Genomic DNA, 16,602 nt, shown 5'->3' with positions numbered 1-16,602 from the left:
GTCCTGCTCGCCGCGATGGGAAGAGGCGGAGGACCCGGCACCGCGCCCTGCCCCTCCGCATGCACGCCGAGCTCCGGCCGCTGGCAGAGGAAGCAGATACCGCAGCCGCCGTGCGAGCCCGCCGTAGCTCGCCATGGCCGGCGCGAGCGGAGGGAGGGAGGGAGGAGGGGGCGCGCGCGGCCGGCCAGCGGGAGGGAGCAAAGAAGGGGAGGCCGTCCGCCGCCGTCCCGCTAACCGCCGCCACAGCGGCCCCATGCCGCGGCCGGGGGAGGGGAGGCGAATAGCCGGGGGCAGGCGTGCTCGCGCAGGCCGGCAGCGCTCCGAGGAGGACGGCCGCGCGCCGGCGGGAGGCGTGGCCGGACCAGCCATGGCCACGCGTGGCTCTGACCGCCGCCGCCATCCCCGCAGCTCGCCATGGCCACGCGCGGCTCCGTCCCCGAGCAGGGGAGGGGGCGGCACGCGGGCCCGCGGCTCTCCGAGAGGCCAGGCAGGGGAGGGGGCGGCGACGAGGCCCGGCTTGGGAGGGGGCCACCGCGCCGTCGAGGGCCGAACCGAGGGGGGAGGAGGAGAGGGCCGTGCCGCGCGGGTGGAAGAAAGGAAGGAGGAGGAGCGGCGCCGTGCGTGTGGGAGGAAGGAAGGAGGAGGCGCTCGCCAGCCACCTTCGCCCCGCCTCGCGCTCGCCGGCGAGGGAGCAGGGAAGGAGAGGAGAGGGAGGACGGAGAGGGAGAGAAGAGGCGGAGGGGAGGGAGGAGCGCCCATCCTCCCTCGCCGTTGGGCGAGCTCGCGCCGCCGCCCCTCCTTGTCTTCCTCCCTCGCCGCGGGGGACCCCGGCGGCGGCGAGCTCCGCCGAGCTCCTTGAGCCTGCGCGCGCCTCGCCATGGCCGCAGATCCGCGCGGCGGCGGAGCTCGATGGCCGCTACCTCCCCTGCGGCCGGCGGCGGCCTCATGCGCAGTGAATCGAGGCAGCGAGCACGCGCGGGCGCAGCTGTGGGCGTGCACGAGCGGCGAGCGGAAGGCGGCCCGCGTGCGTGCGCGGCGGAAGGCGGCGGGGGGAGCGCGTCGAGGCGTGGCGGGATGGCGGCCGGGTGAACTGCGTCGAGGGGCGGGGTGCTCGGGGAAAAAAATTGCGGTGAGGAAACGGAGGGGTATTATTGTCTTTTCCCCTGTACCTTTTAACGGATCTGTTAGAGAAATTAACGGCAATGGCATGGAAGGGATGGAAAATTATAAATGATGGCATAGAAGAGATGAGGTAATTTTCAATGGCATAGAAGGGATGGGTTATATTTTTCAATGGCATACAGAAAATTTACTCCTATTTCTATGTTTCCAAAGGGACCATGCCTCCAGAATTACGAGAGAATTAAGGCCTTTCCGCATCTGGGCTGTTGCCGAACAGGAGACTCTTTCCCACCAGAGATTGAAGTTGTCTTCACCTAACTTGCGGGCTGAAGTTCTGCAGACCAGCCATTAGCAGAGCTTGAACCAAAACTCGCGGGCAAAGACGCAGGACAGCAAGTGATTGATGTTTTCCTCAACCTGATCACAAAGGGAGCATCTTGTCGGGTGTGGGAGTCCACGTTTGGCAAGGCGATCAGCAGTCCAGCATCTATCTCTCATAACCAACCACATGAAGAAACAGCATTTTTCGGGCGCCCAAATTTTCCAAATCCTTTCCCATGGGCCGAAGGTAACTCTCCCCTGGAGGAAGCCATTATAAGCCGATTTTGCCGAGTAAATGCCATCTGCTGAAAATATACAGATGTGAGAATCTTGGACCTCTGGTTGGAGGGTCACCTCTGCAAGCAGATCCCAAAGGAGAAGAAATTAAGAAATCACGCCTGCAGTAAGAGCTCCCTGAATATGCTGACGGCCTTCTGGAGGATGTTCATCCTGCAAAGTAGCTGCACCGAGAAACAACAAAAAATACCCGAAGGAAAGAAATAACAGGACAACAGCAGGAGGGTAAGAAATAGAGGGTTAGTCGTCCACGTTAGCATTCTTGTGGGGTGTTAACCACCACAAAACGTTCTTCCCTTCTATCGGAGAAAATTGCCAGAATTTTTTAAGCAAGCTTTATCATCCTAACCACCTTGCTTAGAGACTAAGTGTGGGAGAGAATTAGACTGAACTCACCAGCATGCGGTGGGAGGCTGACGTGAACGTTCTTTTCACTGTAGCATGTGCAGCGGGATGGGTAGGCTGGCGAGTTCAGTCTTAAGTCTTAGAGAAAGAGAGAGTGAGCTGCAGCTCGGGGCGAGGAAGGAATGGAGCCCCCTGGCTGCTTTTAGAGTAAATTTCTTCTATGCCATTGAAAAATATAGTTCATCCCTTATGTGCCATTGAAAATTAGCACATCCCTTCTATGCAATCGTTTATAATTTCTGATCCCCTACGTGCCATTGCCGTCAAGTAATCCTAACTGAGCTGTTAGAGGGTGGGGTGAAAAGGCAATAATACCCCTAACATGCAATGGAAAGAGCATATATGTGGCCTTCATCCCTCCCACGCCATGGGCACGACGGAGGCGAGAAGAACACAAGCGCTGGGCACGCGGTTGGCATGCGGCGGTGCGGCGGGCACGCGACGGCGCACGCGGCGGACGCACGATGGCGCGTGCGCAGGCCTCTCCCCTTCCTCTCCCGCCCTGGCGGAGCTCCAGCTCGGCGACCACGGCGGATCTCGAGCGCGCCGGCCTCCCCGCCGCACCGCCCGCCGCATCCTCTGCTCCCCAGATCCGGGGGAGGGGCGGTGCAGGAGTGGCGGCACCAGGAGGGAAGGGGAGGGATGGCGTGGGTGGTGCCGGCGCAGGGGAGAGAAGGGGACCAGAGAAGGAGGAGGAGCAGCAGGGGAGGTCGCGCCCTCCTTCCCGATGCCGGAGGTCCATCCGGCGCACGCGGCGGGCAGATCCAGCGCGGGCGGTGGCGGATAGGGCGCGGCGGAGGTGCCTTCCGGCCGGCATCTTCTCCCGGCGGCGGTGGCCGTCTCTGCCTTCCGGCCGGCCTCGACGATGGGTGCAAGGCAGGGGCGGGAGCGAGCGCGCCGGACGACGATGGAAGCGCGGGCAAGGCGGCGCTCTTCTCCTCCCGCTCGCCGGCTGCCTCTGTTTGCCAGCCCTCCACCGCGTCCTCGCATGGTGGCTCTCCTCCCCATGCCTGCTACCTCCCACCGCCGGCGCCTCGGCCATGCCTCGCGCGGGGTGGTTGGCCGCGTCTTTGTGGAGCGTAGCGCACGCAGCGGCGCTCGCCCGTGGTCGCGCTCCCCGCCCGTGCCGCGGCCCTCGCCGGCCGCCGGGGCCCTGGCCCCTTCCTCGCGCTCCCCGCCCGCACCGCGGCCCTCGACGGCGCTCGCGCCGGCCGCCGGCCGCTGGGGTCCTTGCCTGCTCGCTCTCCCCGCCAGCGCCGTGGCCCTCGATGGCGCTCGCGCTGGCCACCGGCCGCCGTGGCCCTTGCCCGTGCTCGCGCTCCCTGCCAGCGCCGCGGCCCTCGACGGCGCTCGCCCGTGCTCGCGGTCCCTGCCGGCCGCCGTGGCCCTTGCCCGTGCTCACGCTCCCCGCAGCGCTGCGGCCGTCGACGGCGCTCGCCCGTGCTCACGGTCCCTGCTGGCCACCGCGGTCCTCACCCTCGCCCGCGCTCCCGCCGTCCGCGCCCCTCTCGCAGCCGTCGCCTCTGTTCTTTTTTTTTTGTTGTTGTCGCGGCTGAACTCTTATGGAAGAAGGGGTAAAAACGTCCCAAAAGGACAAGTTTGATGCCGTTTAACTGTATATTTGACGGCAATGGCACGTAGGGAATGAGAAATTATAAATGATGGCATAGAGGGGATATACTAATTTTCAATGGCACATAAGGGATGAACTATATTTTTCAATGGCACAGAAGGAATTTACTCCTGCTTTTATAGGCGAGTGAAGAGAGAAGGGGGAGAAGAGAGAGAGGAGGCCGGGCGGCGCTGGCAGAGGCCGGGCAGCCACGGCAGGCGCCGGGCGGCCTAGGTGCAGGGCTGGTTGGCGTAGGCTGCGGCGTAGGTGGTAGGCAGGGGCCGGGAGACGCTGCCGGGTGGCCGGGCGGCCTCGGCGTGCGGTCGGCCGGCACGCCGAACGACGCGGCAGCAGAGCGGGCACGCGGCGCGAAGCCGGGCGGCACGCGGCGCGAAGCCGGGCGGCCAATGGAGGGACCAGGCGGCCTTCATCAGCGGTAGGCGTGCAGCAGCGGCAGCAGCGGGGCCGGGCGGCACGTACAACCAGCCGTGGCAGCAGGCGCCCAGCAGCCGGGCCGGGCGGCACGCGTCCGGTCGGTGATGGGACGGGAGCGGCTCGCAGCGGCCGGGCGGCATTGGCGAGGGACCGGGCGGCGTGCTGGCTGTGCTGCCCCTTGTCCTGTCTCTATCTCCCCCTTTTTTAATATATACAAATGCATACGGAATAAAAATAATCGAGAATACTAAGGCCATGTTTAGATTTTTTCATGTAAACGTTAAAAAATCGTAAACGCATTAAAGTGAAATAGAATCTTACTAATTTGAAGTACTAAATGAAGTCTATTTATAAAACATTTTTGCATGGTTAGGCTGTAAATCGCGAGACGAATCTAATGAGCATACTTAATCCATGATTTGCAACAGTAATACTACAGTAATCATCCGCTAATTATTGATTAAACATGGATTAATTAGAATCATTAGATTCGCCTCGCGATTTACAACTCATCTATGCAAAAAATTTTGCAAATAGACTTCGTTTAATACTTCAAATGCCCTCTTTACATTTTTACACAATTTTGCAAAATGAACTAAACACACCCTAAAGTGAATGCATAAAGTAAACGTGCAGTGGTGAGAAAATAAATCATGCGGAAAATAAATGGGATACCTGTCAGTTTACCGACTGACGCGGGCATCTCCATAACTGGGTCGCGTTCGGTTAAAGTCAAATCAAGATTACACAAAAAGACGAATGCCCGCATGGAGTACTAAATAAAGTCTATTTGCAAAAAATTTTTAAGGATGAGTGTAATTTTCCGAGATGAATCTAATGACGGTAACCAATCGATGATTTGCTACAGTGATGCTACAGTAACATCCTCGAATCACGCGGTCAAAGACCTCATTAGATTTGTCTCGCAATTTACACGGGGGTTGTGGAGGTGGTTGTAATTAAACTTCATTTGATGCTCTAAATTAGCGGTCAAAGCGTGCTACAGTAATTCCATGAAAAAAACCAAACACGGCCCTGGGCTTTCTCGTAGTGTTGATCGACGCTGGAGATGCTGACGTCGATTCGTTTCCTTCGTTGCACCAAACCTTGGGTTGCCAGTGATACTTGGTGCCGACCTTGAAATCGGGAGCTTTGCCTCCCGCTCCTGAGCCAGGGGCCAACTTTCGGCTGCCCTCTTCTTGTTCTCTTCCTTGTGGCGCAGGGCCTTCTCCTTGTTGCTCCTAGCCTCTTCTTCAGATAGGAATTTCTGCATGAAGCCTATGAGGCTATCGGTCTTTGGTTTCTGGTAATCTGGTGTGACCGATGGCTGCGGAGCCTTCTGTGGGGCATTGCGTCTAGTAGTGGTCACTTGATTGCATTGCTCCACCTTTGGTCGGAAGGTGAGTGGCTTTTTTATTTTATATTTTTTAAAAATATTTTTTATAGAAATATATTTTCGATTTCACAATTTACAGTTTTATATCCTTACCGCCCGGCAGGGGCGGCAGAGACCTATATGTAAATAAACATAATTTTTTTTGCGGAGGCCCCTGTCGGGAGCCTGCCGCCCGGCAAATATATTTTCGATTTCACAATTTACAGTTTTATACCCTTACCGCCCGGCAGGGGCGGCAGGGACCTATATGTAAATAAACATAATTTTTTTTTACGGAGGCCCCTGTCGGGAGCCTGCCGCCCGGCAGGTACCCGCCTCCCGGTGGCGGGGCGGTAGGGCAAGCTGCAGCCCGGCAGGGGGCGGCAGGCTCCCCCCTCTATATAAAAGGCTGAGCTCCCCCTTCCCCCCTCATTTGCTTCCCACGACATCCAGAGAGGGGGAGGGAGAGAGGAGGGGTGGGGGAGGGAGTTGCAACGGCGAAGTCCTGCCGGATTTTGGATCCGAACCCTAGGTAATAAATATTTCTCAACTTTCTCTTTCTAAATTTTTTATGTTTAATTCTATAATTAGTGTATGCAGCAGTAATGATATTTTAGCGATTTAGGTACTGTTTTTATTATAATTTAGGTAGAATTAGGATTAGTTTTTAGAAAAATCATTTAGATTTACCAACCAATTTTGTGGTATTGATTAGTTGTTTAATGCGAGATTTTTTTTTGAAAAATACTTAGAAATTGTAGAAAATGCTAGAAAAGTAAATGAAAAATTCAGATAAATTGTAGAAAATGTTAGAAAATTTTATTATACAAAAATTATAGGAAATGCTAGAAAATGCTAGAAAAGTTTATGAAAATTTTAGATAAATTGTAGAAAATGCAGAAAAATTATATTTTTTTGTGTTAGGTATGGCCGAAGATACGCCAGCTCTACTTGACCGAGTCATAGACTCGTCGCACCGGTCCTTCCTTGCAGTGGTTCAGCGTGTGAAACTTAACGTGCTGCGTCCACGTCCACCAGCAGAGTGGATTCCTGTTGACCCACGATGGGTGCCCAGGTGATATGTCGTCGGATTATGTTTCTAAGAATACATTTGTTTCGTATACGTTTCCTACATAATGTACTTACCTTTGATCGTTCTACTTTTCAGGTTGAGTGAGGCTGGTCTTCTTACTATAGGCCGTCTTGCTGAGAGTGGTTTGGCAAAACTGGACAGGTCCCTATTGACGGCTCTGGTTAATAGATGGAGGCCTGAGACACACACCTTCCACCTCCCTTGTGGGGAGATGACACCGACCCTACAAGACGTTGCGATGATGCTGGGTCTTCCTATCAGTGGGGATGCCGTAGGGCCTCGCGTTGTCCCGTCTACGTGGTTGGACGATCTAGAAGAGCGTTTTGTAAATATTGACATCGCAATTGATGTAGAGGAGCACCCAAAAGCAACAGGACCTGCCAAGTCATGGATCCTGCAGTTCCAGGTACTTACCTTGTTTTGTTATGATTAATGTTAGAGTTATGCTTTTGACTAGTGCAGTTTTGGTTTTATTTTATAATTGATCTCGTACTCATAAATGTTCATCTTTTCTATGCAGCCCGACAATTTGGCACATGATGCTGATGAGGATAGCGTCACTCGATCCCTTGAGGCATACCTGTTGTGGTTGTTTGGATACATCATAATGTTCAACAACTCACATGGGGCCTATGTGGATAGGGTGTTTGTGCCTTACACACAGGAGATCGCAGAGGCAGCTGTGGAGGAAATGCCTCAATACAGTTGGGGTTCAGCAGTACTTGCAGCCACGTACCGTGGCCTCTGCAAGGCATCGGTGCATAATAAGCACAATGCAATTCTTACAGGATGTCCGATTCTGCTACAGCTTTGGTCGTACGAGAGGCTAGCAATTGGTCGTCCGATTATCGGCCACTCACCGTATGAGCTGGATATGTACGGTGACACCGGACGATAGGCCCACCATGGGGACTCTCTGGTACGTTTGTCAGGTACGGAAATGACTGCTACTCCGACTATTCTGTTGGCAATTCTGTTACTTTGTTTGACCCTCTTTATATTTCTTATTGGTATATATTATTATTAATTTTGTGCAGAAGAGTTGGGCCCACGTACAGTCTCGTCGAGCCTATCCTGACTTTGTGGCTGAGTTTGATCGGTTGACACCTGAAGACATCATGTGGGAGCCCTACTCCGAGTTGGCTATAACCACTCGTGCACCGTTCGGGATATCTTCGGTTTGCTTTCAGGACCAGGCCTTTTGGATGACAACTACAGCGTTGGTGTACGATGTTTACATTGAGGTTCACTGCCCGGACAGAGTCAGGAGACAGTTCGGTCAAAGGCAGTTGTATCCTGTGCCATCAGCATTGGATCGGGTCCAACGCCATGACCACAGGTAACGATTCATATGTCATTTCAGTGACTATGCATTGTATAGTTAACTAATCATATTTGACTAAATTGCTTTCAATATTTAGTTTGTCGAGAACTGGTCAACCATTCTCGAACATGTGGGTGACAAGGGTGCAGCCTTGGGTCGATGGCTGGGACCAGGCAGAGGAGAACGTGGCGCTTGCGCCCTGCACACACGGAGGCTTCGTACAGGGCGTACCTGAGCTGGTACCAGCCTAAGACTCGTTGCCGCTTGATATATGCTGACATGCATCCACAGCCGTATGTTGTGACACCACAGGATGACTATGCACGACATAGGGATGAGGCATTAGCTGGGGTGGTGAGTCAAAGTTATCATCGCTTTTCAAATACTTTGGATTAGAGTGTTAATGTCTTTCTTTTTCTTGCTTGCAGTTTGAAATGTGCAGGTTGATGGACGTAGATGCCAGGGCAAATTTGATGAGGATTCGAGCGGGATCTATGATGGATAGGAATGAGCAAGACTCGGCCCGGACCCGAGTTTCACAAAGAGCCCATTCCATGCTTGAAGCCTTTGGTAGCCGGACATCGTACGAGGACTCCTACGGTTCGTCTCGAGCCTTGACCTCGTTTCCTTATGGTCCCACACAGCAGCAGCCTTCCCCAGCACCTTATTGGTCTCAGCAGCATTATCCAGGTACGTGGGAATACTTACTGACTTCCTACTTTGATAACAACAATTAATTCTCAGTCCATACAGGTGATGGACACCCACCTTATCAACCTCACGGAGGGACCCAGTTTAGTACCATGGCACCAGCTGCAGGGGTGTCATTTCAACCAACACAGGCACCACCACGACGTTTCGGTAAACATATAGTCCATATCTTAATTTCAATTAATTTTGGTATGAAGTCTAATTCCTTTTGTATTTACATATAGGATCACAACAGTTATATGATGCGGGACCTTCTTCGTATTACCCTATGGCGACAGTAGAAAGAACGCAAGGTAAATACCTAATCCGTAGCCCGAATTTATCATGTTCTTCTTATTTCTATGAATATTTTAAATAATTTGAATGGTTTACAGGATCGCACCACCAGCTTACTGATATGGGTCCTTCACTCCTTCTTCGTATTCACCACCAACAGGTACGTATGATGAATATGTACCCAAATATATGACTTATAAGACGATGATTAAGATATCTTAATTGCTACTGTATAGGGGCAATACAGGATACCTTTGAGGAGAACTTCGAAGACTGGAGTCGGTTATTTTCTACACCTAACCAGCAGGCCGATCCTACCTTCCAGACACCTGTGGCCACCGGACGTCCAGGTAGAGACGTAGGGCCTCCAGACCGACACACCTACCCTACAGACCACATCCACGCACAGCGTAAAAGAGGTCGACATGGCCGGGGTGGTTAGGAGGTGCTTCTAGTTGTTTCTGTATTTTTGTAATGGACATGTCGTCATGTTATATTTATTTCGTTCTCATGCATCACCTATTTCGTTCTCAGTTGTGTATGTGTATGAATTGCTAAGTTATACTTTTCATATTCATCTACTTTACTAACGGTTTTTATTTCTATCCAAAATATCTAATACCATATCTAATGCATCACCTCTCTGGATGTCGTGGGAAGCAAATGAGGGGGGAAGGGGGAGCTCAGCCTTTTATACAGAGGGGGGGAGCCTGCCGCCCCCCTGTCGGGCGGCAGCCTGCCCTACCGCCCCGCCACCGGGCGGCGGGTACCTGCCGCCCGGCAGGGGGCGGCAGGTTCCTGCTAGGGGCCTCCGCGCAAAAAAAATTATGTTTATTTACATATAGGTCCCTGCCACCCCCCTGCCGGGCGGTAGGGGTATAAAACTGTAAAATGTGAAACTGAAAATATATTTATGTAAAAAAATTTAAAAAAATATAAAAATAAAAAAGCCGCCGGAAGGTGAAGGACTCCGTCTTGCCGTTGATATTAAGGTGGACTTGTCCAGCCCCAACATCAATGCTTGCCTTGGCAGTGCTCAAAAATGGCCGCCCAAGAATGAGCGGCGTGTTCATGTCGAGCGCCATATCCAGAACCACAAAATCCTCGGGGATGAGAAAATCCCAGACTCTCACCGAAATATTCTCTGCAACCCCCTCCGGGTAGCGGACGGACTGGTCTGCCAACTGTAGACACATGGTCGTGGGGGCAAGTATAGGGTGAGGAAATCTGTCGAAGACCGCCTTAGGCATCACGCTCACGCTCGCCCCCAGGTCACACAGCGCCTGGTCGAACTTTTGGTCGTCGATGGAGCATGGAATGGTGGGATTGCCCGGATCCCTTTTCTTCTGCGCTACACTCCTTAGTCAATTGTACCACATCCGAGGACGGCAATGGCTTCTTGTTATTGAGGATGTCTTTTAAGTACTTCGAGTACGTTGGTACCTGCATTGCGTCAAGCAAAGGGATATTGACGTACAACTTTTTAGTTACCTCAACGAACTTGCCGAATTGTTCGTCCTCAGTTGTCCTCCTCTGTCGCTGGGGGAATGGATGCACCATGGTGTCGTAGAAGTCATGGGGCGATAACCTCGGTGTTTCCTCCCTTGGGGGCACTTGTTCGCCGCTTTCTTTCTGCGCCTCGCTTCCCCCCGGCGTCTTCTCCTGCTGCTTCCCTGCATCATTAGGATGTGGAGGGTCTTGTGTAGACCTTCCACCCTTAGTGGTGATAGCATTGATATGTTCCTTCACGGGGGGCTCCGCTTGGCCCGGGAGCTTCCCCGTGTTGGGGTTAGGCATAGCACCAGCCAGCTAAGCTATCTGAGTTTCAAGCATTTTATTGAAGCTCAGTTGGTTTTTCATAGCACTATTAAGGCCTTCCATTTGCGTGGACATAGACTCAAGAATCTTATCCGTAGCAAAGAACTTCCTACTAATGCTATCGTTCACAGCCTTTTGATCGAAAGAATTGTTCTTAGAAAATTTTGTGAACCAGAAGACGTACCTTGGTTGGCGAAGGGAAAGTTAGGGCGTGAATTCCACCCAGCTTGCGGACGGTACCCATTGTTGAAGTTGCCACCGGTGTTGATGAAGCTTGCCTCCTCCGGGCGGGTCTCAGGGCAGCTGTTCCCTGAGTGGCCTGGACTCCCACACACCTCACATGTCATGTGAGCATCCATTGCTTGGACGGGCTGTGCCTCCTCTCCTGATGGTTTGTCCAGTTTCTTCATAAGAAGGTCCATCTTGGCTACGAGCATTTCAGTGCTCTCGAGCCGATGGACCCCACGAGTACGAGTCCCGGATGTAACACTCTAATTTAAATTTCAGCATTTAATAATAAATTTAATTGGCTTTATTTAATTTTCTAAGGTTTTATATGCTTAGACTTGCATTTAAATTATTTTTCTCTCATAAGTAATTAAATTTTTTTTCTAGGTTTAAATTTGTTTGTGCATTCATGCTGGTGCATTGTTTTATTTGTTTGAGTGCTAGGGTTGAATTCAAATTCAAGTTTGAATTCAATAGTTTGAGTGAAGTTCAAAAACCAGAAAAAGAAAAGGGAACAGCAGCCCAAGAACGAAATCCAACCCAACCCAGCCCAGCAGCTAACCCAGCCAGTTCCCCCTCTCCCCTCTCCGCAACCCAGCCCGCGGCCTCCTTTCCCTGGGCCGCTCCCACGCGACCGGCCCGCCTTCCGCGTCCAGCACCGCGGCCCCGCTCGCGCTCTCCCGCGACGGCAGCTGCCGCGCGGCGCAGCGCGCGCCCCTCCTCCCCTCCTGGCCCAGCGAGCCACTCCCCACTCGGCCCACCCTCTCCCGCACGCTGCTCAGCCGCGCCCCGCGCAACGCGATGCCCCCCCGTGTCGCTGACGGCTTGGCCCCACACGGTAGATCCTTCCCTTTCCTCCGTCCGCTTTCCCCGCTCGCGTCCTTTGCTCGCAGCTCCGCACCGCCCACGCTACAACACACGCTGCCCCGTGGACCACCCCGGCCCTGCAGGACCCACTGGCCAGCCTCCCGTGCGCGCCCTCCTTCCAGAAGCTCCCTCACCCAAGCCCGGGATCGCGCGAGACTGTTGCGCGATCCGCTTCCCCCACGAGCAATCACGCCCGCGATCTCCGCGCTACGCCAGCGCTCGGCACGGCCGCCCAAGATCCCCGGACCCCTCCTTAAGTGGCCCGTGACTCCCTCCTGTGAGCCACGACGCCACACCGCAGCCGCCGCCCCGAATCCCACCCCCCTGGTTTGCTCCGCAGTCTCTCCACCAGTGCAGCCGTGCCGTCCAGAAGCCCAGAGGCGCTCTCCTTCAACCCCTCCCCGAGCGCCGCCCGTGACCCGCCACTCGACCTCGCCGCCGACGTCCCTCCGCTGCAACTCCGGCCACCATGAGCCCTCGGTAAGAACCCCCATACCTTCCCGGTCCTTATGCACTAGTTGTAGTGGCCCGTAGGCCCTTTCCGAGGCCGCAACGGCGCTCGCCGTCGCTCCACCGCCGCTCACACCGCCCCTCGCCATGGCAAGCCGCGTGCGAGTCCCGAGTTACCCTTCTGAGCCCACCAGTGGATCACCCATGCCGTGCTCGAGCTCCTGGGCCAAATCCCAGGCCAAACCAAGCCCTGGAGCGCCGGATCGGCCAACTCCGGCAAGCCCAGTGTTGCGCCACCACGGGAAGTCGTCTCCGGCGACCCAGCGCCGCCGCCGCACCCGCGAGCGAACCCCGACCGCCCGATCTTGAACCGACGCGCAGGATTAGATCCCGATCCAATCAAACCTGAGCCCTCAGATCTCGATCCAACGGATCAGATCTGAAGATACCGCTTCGCCCTGGCGTTTTTGCTAAAGAGTCCCTGTCCTTTTAGGTTATCAACCCGCGGTCCAGGCGCGTTCAAAAGTATTTGCATCTGGGCCCAGTTTTTAGCGCTTAGACCCCTAATCTTTTTAGATTTTGAACCCGCAGTCCAACCCGATTGTTTTAGCGCTTTAGCCCTCGGATCTTTTTAGTTTTTATGTTTTAGTCCCTAGTTTTTGTGCAGAAGCCCCTGGAAGCTAGTTTTTCTCGTAGTTTAGTCCTTAAACCTTGTTTTAGGCCTAATTTTCGCGTTCTAGCTCCATTTTAGGCGTTCTTTATGTCCACGCGATCGTTGTAACGCGTAGAATAGTTCTAGCTTAGTTTTGTTTGCTGTTTTTATATATTGTTGTACTATTTCTTAGCTTTTGCTCTTGTTTGCATGTACGTGTATGTGCTGGACTTGTTTTTGGCGTTGCGATCGTGAGTAGACAATGATCCTTCGGAGGAGCACTAGTACCCGAAGCAGCCACCATCCTTTGAGCAGTTTGAGCAGCAGGAACAGTTTGAGGAAGGCAAGTATAACATGAACACCACCTATCACTTTTAATACAATTTCATACATCATTTTAATATTGTATGCCTATGATGACTTTCCTAGCCACTTTATATCCTTTATATACATCCCTTGGGTTGCATTTTGGTTAGTTGTGCTAGGTTGCTGCGTTCTCACACATAATTGTCCTTTTTAATTAATTTGACTAATGGTATATGCAACTTAATTCTGGGAGTGGCCCTCTGTGATCTGTGCTTGAGTGGCTCACGTCTCATTAAAAATTGGTTTTTCTAAAAACATGGTTTAGGGGGCCAGCACGGTGCTTAGTGTTTGGTTGGCCACTCTCCCTAAGGACCAGTTCATAGAGCGACAACCTGGGACAACAGCGCTACCACAAGACTGGAATGGGACGGTCTTGGTTTACTAATTAGGTCTTTTTGGTTTGGAGTAACTTACCTGCGGGGCAAGGGTGGTAAGCTTCAATGGTCCCTGCTCCTCCGGCTTGGTCTGTGCTCCGTGTCTTGTACCCCCGTGAGGTGGGCCCCATCATCGCCGATCCAACCCTCGCGGTTACTCCTTACCAACGAGATTCTTTGTAACGGCCTCGTAGTGAGTTTACTAGCCATCTCACCTACGGAAGTGTGATGAACAATTAGCGTAGCTCACGACTTGTGGGTAAAGATGTGCAACCTCTGCAGAGTGTAAAACTGGTATACTAGCCGTGCTCACGGTCATGAGCGGCCCGGATCCTCCTTTTGATTAGTGGGGTTATCTTCCTTGGATTAGGGGGGTTTCCCCGGGTGGTTTGGTTTGGTTCTCAGAAGTTCATAATTAATTTTGATTAATTACTATGTAACTGGGTTTATGGTAATTCATCAACTTGTAGTAATTAGCTTTAATAAAACTTTGTCAAGACTTAAAAGCTAATGCAGTTGAGTCAGCCAATATTAGAGCCTCATAGTTTGTGTTATACTTGTTGAGTACGAGTTTTGTACTCACACTTGCCTCCTCTACACTTTTTCCTCTTGTTCTTTTTGGGGATACTCTACTGCTGCTTAGTTCCTGCCGACGCGAGGGAGTTCACTCAGAGCTACCAGGAGTACGAGGACTTCTAGGCGTTCGTCTCCCAGTCGACGTCCCTGTGGCGCACAGCTTAGACGAGAGTTTACGTATATGTATTTATGCTTCCGCTATATCAAATATTTTGTCATTCATGTAATAAATAACATTCGTACTCGTTTTATTATATCTTTTTACGTGATATGTGCTGTGATATATTGTTCATTCTGTTGTATATACGTGTGACTTGATCCTGTCACGTATATGATTGCTCGGTTTATATCCTTTTATAAACCGGGTGTTACACCAGACATCTCCTCTTTCCAGCCCTGGTTGATCGCAATCTTCTCAATCAGAGCTTGAGCGGCAGCAACGCTCAAGGACAGGAAAGATCCTCTGGCTGCAGCATCCAGGTGCTCTTGAGCATTACGGTTTAACCCGTGGAAGAAATTCTGAATGACGAGCCACTTTTCCATTCCATGGTGGGGGCAAGCAGCGATGTATTCTTGAAGTCGCTCCCATGCTTCCGCCACTGTCTCCTCTGCGAGCTGCTGGAAGCTCGAGATTCGGTTGCTTAGTGCACTAGTCTTCCCCAGTGGAAAGATTTGGCCAGGAAGGCGTTGGCGCACGCCGACCAATTGACCATTATCTCTCTATTGGCATAGAACCACTGTTTTGCCTTCCCCAATAGCGAGAATGGGGAAAAGCAAAGCCGAATAGCGTCGGGGCTTGCACCCTTGATGGTGAAGGTGCTGCAAATCTCCAAAAACTGATGGAGGTGGTTGTTTGCATTCTCTGCCGGTAAACCGCAAAAAGGAATCACTTGCGCCATGTGAATGACTCCTGGCTTGAGCTCGAAGTCCTCCCCACCGTTGACCTCCGGTCCAACTTGAATGTTGTTGCTGGATGTGGTGGAGAACTCACAAATAGTCTTCTCAGCTGCCATCTTTTGGGTAGTTGAAATCTCACTAGTCGCAAACAGGTTGGAACAAGAGCTGGTTGAGGTCGACGCCATGGTCTTTTGACGCACGCGGCGATGCAACAGCTGCTCAGGGTTGTGGATGAAGTTTGCCGGTAGGTCGAAACCGGTCATACACCGTCCCTGTTACACCACAAAGATAACAGAGCCAGATAAGCCTGCTAGAATCTAGCGGTAAAATTATTACAAACGCAATTCGAAGTTCAAAATTGAGATGGTTGATTTTCCTTCGGCCTATTGCTTCCCCGGCAACGGCGCCAGAAAAGCTTGTTGGCGGTTTTTAGCCTTATGGATTTTACTCCGCAAGCACACGGAGACCGCTGTAGCCATTCACCAGGAGTATTCCAGGTATCGTATTTTCCACAGGTAAGCGGCAGGCAAAAGGATAAATCTTGCAACTCAAATTTGACCTCGAAGTATGAATGTAATAAATTTAACCAGCTAATATTCTAAACAGGGGTAAGCGGTAAAGTTCTAGTTGTATGAAGAAGGAATAAACAGTGACTCTAGTGTTCCGTAACTAAGGTAAACTAATCTGGGAGGACAACGAGTCGATGAGGTCTGAGCTAAACTCCTATTTCTCTGCAAGGATTATTCGCGGTTACTCTATCAAAAGTATAAACAAGCTAGAGACTTGCGTCGAGCTAAATTCCGGTGAGTCGAAGGAATCCGGATCGAGAAAGGTGGTCCCCGAAGGAGCCCCGGCTAAAGCCTGCCGGCCTACCGAACGACGGGCTTGGGATACACAGGCCACACTCCCGCTGTCACCAAGAGGGGCTACCAAGCAAATCTGCGTGGGTAGGATGGCACGTTGCATTGGTGTTCAAGCGAAGCTTGGACACCAAAGTCCGCCATTGATCTGAGGGTTAGGACTAGCCAGTCTAGCTGCCAGGGCTAGGTGTGAATTAACAACACTGGCAAGTCTAGTAAGATATGACTAATGATAAAAATAACACAATCCAAGCCTTGAATAAAGTGCTCCTAGACTACCACAACGATATTCAAGATATAAGAAATGAAGCTAAACTTTACTTGAGATAGAGAATGAAATACACTTTACTATACTTGAAGTAATGAAATACTCAAAGTAAAGCAGAAAGATAACTCAAAGAAAAGCTGGAATTAACTTAAATTCTAAAAGGTACAGAAGAGTTTTACCAAGAAGACTCGAAGATAACTCCAAACCTCCTGAGGCAAAAGCTCAGACTCGACTCTAACTCCCAGAAAACCAACCTAGCTACTAATACAAGAGTG

At 52.1% G+C, this 16,602-nt stretch overlaps 2 protein-coding genes, 1 long non-coding RNA gene and 1 other non-coding gene across 4 annotated transcripts; 2 read left to right on the top strand and 2 right to left on the bottom strand.

Annotated features, from left to right (window-relative positions):
- Positions 1-1,248: 1,248 nt before the first annotated feature.
- On the bottom strand, positions 1,249-2,206 carry LOC120696200. Its single transcript, XR_005684036.1, has 2 exons — positions 1,798-2,206; positions 1,249-1,701 (listed from the first exon to the last, which is right to left on the bottom strand). It is a non-coding gene; the product is annotated as an uncharacterized LOC120696200 (long non-coding RNA).
- Positions 2,207-3,151: 945 nt separating this feature from the next.
- On the top strand, positions 3,152-3,748 carry LOC120695550 (SH3 domain-containing protein C23A1.17-like). The gene has a single exon (XM_039978769.1). It carries the CDS (start codon positions 3,152-3,154, stop codon positions 3,746-3,748), a length of 597 nt encoding a protein of 198 aa, XP_039834703.1.
- A 3,135-nt stretch (positions 3,749-6,883) lies between these two features.
- On the bottom strand, positions 6,884-10,768 carry LOC120695549. The gene is made up of 4 exons (XM_039978767.1): positions 10,463-10,768; positions 10,346-10,414; positions 9,997-10,155; positions 6,884-6,970 (listed from the first exon to the last, which is right to left on the bottom strand). Exons 1-4 carry the CDS (start codon positions 10,766-10,768, stop codon positions 6,884-6,886), a joined length of 621 nt encoding a protein of 206 aa, XP_039834701.1.
- A 4,075-nt stretch (positions 10,769-14,843) lies between these two features.
- Positions 14,844-14,950, top strand: LOC120696426. The gene has a single exon (XR_005684196.1). It is a non-coding gene; the product is annotated as a small nucleolar RNA R71 (small nucleolar RNA).
- Positions 14,951-16,602: the final 1,652 nt, after the last annotated feature.

Source organism: Panicum virgatum, chromosome 2K, assembly GCF_016808335.1.
Source record: "Panicum virgatum strain AP13 chromosome 2K, P.virgatum_v5, whole genome shotgun sequence".
NCBI classification, from domain to species: Eukaryota; Viridiplantae; Streptophyta; class Magnoliopsida; order Poales; family Poaceae; genus Panicum; species Panicum virgatum.
The sequence above is the reverse complement of the archived record's forward strand: the minus strand, read 5'-3'. Positions and strand labels throughout refer to the sequence as shown.